The 8,324-nt window shown below is 40.5% G+C and overlaps 1 protein-coding gene across 1 annotated transcript in view; it reads left to right on the forward strand.

The window, feature by feature from the left end:
- Window positions 1-7,505: 7,505 nt before the first annotated feature.
- ZC3H12C (zinc finger CCCH-type containing 12C) overlaps window positions 7,506-8,324 on the forward strand; it is a 26,264-nt gene continuing 25,445 nt past the window's right edge. Inside the window, exon 1 of the mRNA XM_009999395.1 lies at window positions 7,506-7,583. Within this exon, the coding sequence (XP_009997697.1) occupies window positions 7,560-7,583 (24 nt within the window). The 5' untranslated portion in view covers window positions 7,506-7,559. The remainder of the gene's footprint in view (window positions 7,584-8,324) is intronic.

Consider the following 8,324-nt stretch of genomic DNA (forward strand, 5'->3'; position numbering starts at 1 on the left):
CTCTTTTTTATGTACTGGGTTATTAAATGAAAGTGAGAAAGCTGTTTTATGAACGTGTAACATACTAGAATTTCAAAGCCTGGTGTATGTTTTTCAGTGTGGGGACTTCCTGGGGACTCTCTCTTGAGTTCAGGGATACAGTAAATCTGAAGAAAAGCCATACCTAAATGACAGGTAGTAAGATAGACTTCTGTGTAGCTATATTCTTCCTGTTTATTTTTTAACTTGGATTGGCAGCTATAGTTACCTACTTTTGTAAGATCAAATCTGTAAAAAGCTTCCCCAGAAAGTAAGAAATAAATATGTATTACATGTGTATTGACAAACTGCGTGACCATCTTCATCTTCCCCTATTCTTAATCTACTAAATTCAGGTTAAAAAAAATTGAGCTTAACGTATTCTCTGGCTCTTTCATCCCAGTAGAGAGTACATGTCAAGATCGAAAGTCTTGCAGAAAAGCTGCTGCTGGCAGCTCTCACAGAAGGCTCCAGTCCAAAATGACAACTGCAGCCGTGTGGTGCAGGCACAGGAATTGTCTGTCAAATAAGCATAACCCTGTGAAGCCATTTAGGGCAACATAGAGTCCAACCAACACCTTGAACTCCGTCCAGGAACCCTGGAGATTACAGAGCTCTCTTGCCAGCAGCATGACCTGAAACACAACCTGGCCATGTCTGTAGACAGTTTGAGAGGCCTATTTTCCTCTGACGAGCCTTTCAAACTCTTAATAATAGTCTGTGGCACAAGTAAAAGATGTTAGGTTGACTAGTTAAGTCTCTTAAATTTGTATTTAAATGAAGAGAATACTTTTTTTTTTCACATAATCATGTTAGTTTTGTTAGAGGATTTTCTTCTGACAGAACAAATTTGAATAAAAGTACTTTGCTAAGCATGATAGCATACACTTTGTACACTTGTAGGCATTGTCTGACCACCCAATATTGTCACAGGGAAAGTTAATTAGACAGTTTAATTTTTTGTACACAGAAAGCATCCAGACAGCGTGACTCATTCTGTAAGTGGGAAGAGATCAAATCTAACGTGTATCAGTGGAAACTTCTTTTTCCTGGAGAGCTTTGTATCTCAATGACTTAGATTCAGTTCATAAATAATAAAATGAAGAAAGAAATTAATCAGTGTGGCCTGTGGCAATAATCTTAAAATTGTTTCCCCACTTGTTGCAGAAATGGGCAGTGTGTTCCCCTCTGCCCTGGTGTCGATGAGAGCAGTTGCTTGACATCCATCTTAGGGCACGTTGGAAACACTTTCTGTCTTCCAAACCTCTGCAGACTTTCCAATGGAGTTGGAAGGCCCAGCATTGAAGTAGCTGAATGGCAGGTTGGATTTTCTTGGGCAAACTGAGTAAAAATAGGATAGACTTTTTGGTGTCTGTAGACTGGAATTTGATTTTTTAATATTTTTTAAAGTATTTTTAATTATTAAATTTTCATGATAATGTAAGATGTTTTAAGGTCATGTGTTGCCCAGAAGGGCAGAAACATATGGAAGATACTGGATTAAAATGCGGTTTTAAAGAAAGCTGAAGACTGTCAGACCTACCTTGATGCTAGTGGCAGGTATATTTTTTCCTGATATTTGCATTTTTAAGAAAAATAAGTTGATTTTTTTTTCAGACAGGAAATGGTAACTGAGGTCACAGTCCTAAAGGACAACTCACAAAATGATGTGAGTCTTACATATGGCTGTATCAGAGCAGGGAGTGAAAGGATCTGCTTCTGACAACAGAGGTGTAGTTGCAAAATTGTACCTTAACTGAGCAAACTGTCCTAGAAAATCCCAAGGTTTTCTGAGCACATGACTTGCATCCCTTGGAAACAATACTTCTGTGCTCATGCTGTCTGTACACATTCTGTGGTGTGTTTGTGCTGGTGTGCTCCTAGTAACTTGTGTGTTTGTGCCAGGTTTTTACCATGTGTGAATTGCAGCATCCATTTAAAGATGCAAAAATCCTTTAGCCTGCAATGTAGCCTTGTGGCAGAGAAGGCCAGTGGTGGCCTGAGCTGCATTAGAAGGAGTGGTGCAGCAGGTCAAGGGAGGTGATCCTTCCCCTCTGCACTGGTGAGACACACCTGGAATGGTGTGTCCAGTTCCAGGGTCCTCACTACAAGAGATGTGGGCATGCTGGATAGAGTCCAACAAAGAGCCACAAAGATGATGAAGTGACTGGAGCGTCTCTCCTATAGGGAAAGGCTGAGAGAGCTGGGACTGTTCAGCCTTGGGAAAGGAAGACTGAGGGATCTTACCAATGTACATGAATGAAGCAGGTTGACCAGAAAGGGGGTGGAGTCCCCCATCCCTGGAACCATTCAAGTGCAGGTTTGATGAGGCTCTGAGCAGCCTGGTCTAGTTAAAAATGTCCCTGTGCATTGCAGGGGGACTGGACTGGATGACCTTTAAAGGTCTCTTCCAACCCCATACGTTCTGTTATTCTGTGATATCAATACCTGAATTGAGGGTGCAAAGAGGATGGGGCCAAGCTCTTTTCGGTGTTGCCCAGGAACAGGGCCAGAAGCTGTGGGCACAGACTGAAACACAGGATATGTTCCTCTTGATGTTCCTCTGAACATCAAGAAACTTTTTTCATGGTAAGCATGAGCAAGTACTGGCACAGGCTGCCCAGGGAGGTTGTGGAGTTTCCATCCTTGGGAGATACTCAAAAGGTGTCTGGACAGGGTCCTGACAGCTGGTTCTAGGTGGCCCTGCTCCAGCAGAGGACTGGACCACATGACTTCCACATATGTCTTCTAACCTCAATGATTCTGCAATCCTGTGGAAGGAGCATTGATTAGGAATCCATGCCTACAATAGATATCCAAAATGAAGGTGCTGAGGCAACTACTTTTTCTTTATCATCTTAGATAAACATAGTGGGTTTTTATTTTGTCACGTGATCAAAACTATTAACTGCCAAATTGAAACTCTGCATCAGAAAATGTGTCTCATTTCAGGAGCTACTTCTCAGTGTAATACTGACAGGCAGTGCTGGTGTTTTTCCTGTTGCAGAATGGTGCTTTCTGCTTTCTGCACAGTTGACTGTTTTGGCTCAAGCCTGTTGGGCTCCTTACATAGGCAAGCTGCAGAGGGGCACCTTGTCATCTCGTGACAAAGAGCTCATGGTCATGGCCTTTGTCTACCCACAGGCAAGGAAAGACTGTCTTTATACTAGCAGTCAGCAAAAAAGTAATCACTGCTTATGATAAAACTTAGGGTTTTCCTTTTCTCTGCATCCTCTTGCATGTTTTGAAATCATGAATGCTGCAATGGTTTGCTCAAGTTTGCTGATAATCTAATGAGATTATACTAGAAGCTGTAGGCCTCCTAACCTCATTTTAAGATGAGGGCCTACTGGAAAATGCATCTCTGCTCCTTTAAGTTTTAAGGATAACTATAGACGGCTGAGTCTTCTTTCAAAGAGTGAAAGAACTCGTTGCCACTTCAGTTTTATGCATTTGAAAGTATGTCTTTTTCTACACAGAAATTACACTGCATTTGAATATGCAGTTGATCCTTTTTAAAAACTCTGTTTTAAAGCCTGTTTATTCTGTAGGCAAAACATTACTCATCTTTATCATGATAGCAGTTGTTTTTCTGAATTCTAGGCACTTTTTACTGGTCATTTAATTAACTTCTCTGTGTGGCTTTGGAATGCAGGTGGTTTGGGGTTTTTTTTACGACTTAGTGTAGATACAGTCTAGAGCACCATTTGCCATTCCTCAAAGCTAAGTGAACTTTCTTCAAGGTGTTATACTTAAGATAGTTTGCATCTCTTAACATACTAACTGGAAAAGAAGAATTTCTCTTGAATTGCCTCCTCATAATTTTTAAGATAACCATCTCCCTTGCAGCTCTTAAGTCCAACAGTGTATGTAGGGTATTTTGCATCTCTGTTCAGAAGTGTAATGGTATGTGATTGATGTAACTTGTTGCAGTGTATTCTTGCAAGTGTATCATTACTGGAGGTTTATCATAAAGTTCTACAATAAAAGATAGTTAAATACTTTAATGGGACAAGTTGCCTTTCTAATTGCAGTAAGACAACTTGAGTTGCAGAATGACCATTTTATATGGTTGCATAAAATAATGTATCTTTAAGGGGGTTTTTTTCGGTGTGTTTGGAACAACAGTTGGCTGGAGCTAGCAGCTTTTTTTTAGTGTTGTTTTTCCCCTTGTAGTAGTACTTTCCTATTATCTTCAGCCTACACTGTCTGAATTTTCCAGCTGCTCCATCTCCCTCCTTTGGTCTTTCTTATCCTCCCATGCATGCTTTTCGTACCAAACTGGGCAGCAGAGGGAAGGAGATGCTCTTCTTCCCACTCCTCACCCAGCCGTGAGGTTTGCACTCTGCAACATCCCATCACCTTGCTGTGTGCTGTTCAGAAATCTCCTCCCACCACACGGTCCCTGAGTTAGCCTGTCACCTCCAGCCACTTCATGATTCTGCGCTGGCCTGCTGTTTAATGCAGTGGCATTAGGGACCTGTGGCTCTAGGAGCCACAAAAATAGGTTTTAGTGCTTACTGATCTTGCAAGGCCAGAAACTGGAAGAGCTGTTACTTTTGCTGTATTTTGGTGACTGGATTCAGTTTACTGTCTCCTTGTATTTTAAACATGGTAATGAGGTAGTTGAACTAGTCAGATTATTGGATTTGGAGGTTTTAGCACAAGAAGCAGAAACCTCTTTGTTTGCACTGTGTACCTTCTAGTGATGCTGTTAGCTTATTACAGATGTGACAGGAGAACCACAGTGTTTCTTACTGAGGTTTCTTTGTTGACCTCATCATTCTCAGTAGGAAGCTTTGAGTACTGGTTAAACCTTAATAAAAATGTTTTTCTGTCATAGAACCAGAGAATTGTAGACTAGTTTTTGTTGGACAGGACCCTTAAAGGTTGTGTATTCCAACTCCCCTTACAATGAGCGGGGACGTCTTGAACTACATGAGGTTGTCATCACAAGCCTGATTTAACAGCGTGATCTGACACCTTGTGAACCTTGGACAGCCCAACTTCTTTCAGGGAAAAGCTGAGAAGTTGCTTCCAGAATAGGCAGCTGGTTTTAGTAGCTGACATTGTGCACAAGAAAATGCCTTCTGAATTCATGCAAGTCCATCTTGGTAGAATACTTTTTTGTAAATTAAATAATATAATGTAAGTCTTCAGGTTCTGACTTGATTCATAGTCAATGCTGCAGCATGGTGTTAGCTTGAGCAGTCATATGCAACTGAAGTTTAGACCTTGTCCCCTGAAGACATACCCTTGGAATCTGGAGAGTTGTTTGGAGGAGGTGGGAGTGTATTCTTATTGGTACCGTAAAGGACATTGAGGGGACATATCTTCACAAATAAACTTCTTATAACCTTATTTTTAAGGCAGACCTTTAAGCCAGATGGATACATTTGCACTAGTTGTTCTTTTAGAGCCCTAGGTACACAACTTCAGAACTATGGAGTTCTCAATTTGTTACAGATGTACATCAAGGTACCATAGATGTCCTCTTCCAAAACAAGCATTTCTGGTATTGCCAGAGAACTGCCTGGCTCTAATCATGAAGATATTAAATTAATGACTCACCAAGTGTTCTTGGACATAGGTGAAGTGGACTGGCTTCTTATTTTGCCTACAGGAGTTTTAATATGCTTAACATGATCCAATATCGGCAACTGAGGTAGTCTAAATACCACAGCAGGGACTGATTAGCTTTTTCAGATCACTGCTTTTATTCACTGTTTGCAAAGAGGCTTAATCCAGTGCTGGAGATCAGGCATCCCACTGTGCTTGTGGGTAGCTTTCTCTCACTCTTTGCGTCCACAGAGGCAGAAATTAGTGAGGAGTCTCCTTCTGCCTCTAACTTTAAAAGCTCCAAAATAGTTGTGTTAGTAATTTTTCCTAGGAGTGTTTACTGGACAGTGCAGAGAAACCATAGCCAGGGTTTCTGCTTTGCAGCTTAATATATAGGCATGTGATATATGCATCAGTGTAAATGCATGATGGTATGTGGTTTCATTTACTATGTTAAATCACTTCAATATCCACATAAAATTAGGCAAATCACTAAAAATGGTTCTAACAAGCCTATTCACATTATTTTTTGCTTTTTAAGTCACAGTAGATATTTACCAGCAGATCTCCCGCTGTCCCAAGCAGAGGTCAGCTCCCTCTGTGGTTCTTGGTGTTGCTTTTAGTCATGTAATGATGTTGAATCAGTAAATAGACTTCTCTAGCAGTCATTCAGATAAACATTTGCAAATGTAGAATGGTCATCTTCTCTGTGATGAGCTGTCTTCACTAAAGTTACCAGCAATGGCAACTTTTTATTTGAAAGTCCACACATAGTTCCACCTTTTTTGTCAAGCGTCAAACCCTTGCAAGTGTTACATCGCTAAATATGTGTTTTGCAGGGCTTGGTGGTACTGGAACTGTTGAGCAATGAGGGGAGAGGAGGTGTGGACTGGAATTTGTGTTTCCATGTGGCTTACTTCAATAAAATTAAAAACCATAAAAAGCTGGCAATGACCTAGCTCGTGACTTTTGTTCAAATATTTCATCATTGCAAAGAGACAGGAAGATCTTGGCACCTCAAGCAGATCTGTGGAATCACAGAGAAAGAACTTCTGTTGCAAATACGAGTGACTGCAGAACAAAAGAGTGGTTCGTAGTTCCTTTCTGTCAAGTGCCCTAATGTTTCAATGCCACTGCTTTAAAATATCCATTATTTCACATATTAATATTATGTTGGCTTAGTTTAATCAGTTTCTTTGCATTGAAGTTGCCCACAAGTACTCTGTTAGAGTTGTGTGTAAATGCAAGTTTATTATATTTATTGACTGATGTACAAAAGTGTCAGGAAATTCAGAAAGTGGCTTCTGAATACATTTCAGTGTTTAGTGTGGTCTCCTTTCATACCTCCTTGTGATTTGTATCAATATGATTAATTTTGCCAGCGAGATAAAGAGAATAGAGATAGCTACTAATAGATTTATTTCTCTTTAATATTTTTTCCTGACAAAGAGCTTCTTGTCTCTGTAATAGAAGGGATTATATTCCTTAGGACTCATATATTTTAATAGGAACTCACAACTTTTACTACTTAAAAATAATTCCTTTCTTTGTTTCATGAATTAGAAACAATAAGGAGAAGCTGAAGTCTGCCCAAGCCAGGTGTTTCTTGTTGGCAGCCTGCTCCCTAATGACTCTGCCTCTCATACAGCAGCTGCCTGCTAGTCTCTTTTGTATGGCCTATTGTTGCTGCACACCCCTCGTTAATACACATGCTGCCCCGGGCAGACCCTGAGAATGACATCAACTTGCTTATCTTAGAAACCTCCGAACCTGATGCAGGGTGAGGAGGTTGCCTTGCATCTGCCTGGCCAACTAATTGTGAGCTCTGCGGGTCGTGATTGGCTCCGCGTCCGCGCAGTAATAGGTTAAGCAAAGACATCGCGGGTCCATCTGTTCGTCCATTCATTGTTCTGCTTGCTTTCCTGAAGTCTGCAGCTGAAATCGTGTTAAGGAGTTGCTTCTGGAACAGCTACAAGAGGCCAATGTCTGTGTGTTTTCCAGGGAACGTAAGTATATGGGCTTCTCTCTGCAGAAATGGAGCATTTCACCTTTCTGGTGTTGCAGCTGATGGGTTTGTATTTGGGCAACATAGCAAGTGTGTGTGTCAGCTGAGATTTGTGCAGGTTGGGTGTCTCGTGGAAAAAGAGGGAAAGAAATACAGTCATGTCTGAAGATTAAGTATGTTTAAGAGTGGTGATCTCACCCAGTGAGTTCTATTGAGGAACTTTCAAAAGCGTCAGTACTACTGAGTTTCCAAGAATTTGAAAATGGTAGTATGTAGCCATGAGCAGAACAAATTCTCCTCTACCTCCCTGGGGGAAAGGGGAGCTTTAGGTTATAGAATTTCCTTTTTTTTCTTCCTTTTTTTTCAAAAAAGCTATTATTTACTTTGTGACTGGCAGGAAAAGCTTTTTAAGAAAGGAAAAAAAATGTCCATAGTCTCAATTATACTGTACTGGATGAAATTTCCTATGTTTGTGAGAGTAGGAAGAGCTCCATGGTGGACTATGTGAAGATGCTGTGGTGTGAGATACACCATTAGGTTGCTCTCAGGTGGGAACATATTTTGTGCTTTGAAAAATATTCATAAGTGTGTCAGATCAAGCTTGACAATTTTATAATATTTATATTTTGTTTTGTTTTATATTTTTGAGTTCAGATGTTAGGCTGAAGAACAAGCACTGTATACTCCATGAGCCTGTGTTCCAAGGATCTTGTAAAGAAAAAAAAAACAAAACAAAGACCTT

The sequence above is a fragment of the Chaetura pelagica genome, unplaced genomic scaffold, assembly GCF_000747805.2.
Source record: "Chaetura pelagica isolate M959 unplaced genomic scaffold, ChaPel_1.0 scaffold85, whole genome shotgun sequence".
Classification (NCBI taxonomy): Eukaryota; Metazoa; Chordata; class Aves; order Apodiformes; family Apodidae; genus Chaetura; species Chaetura pelagica.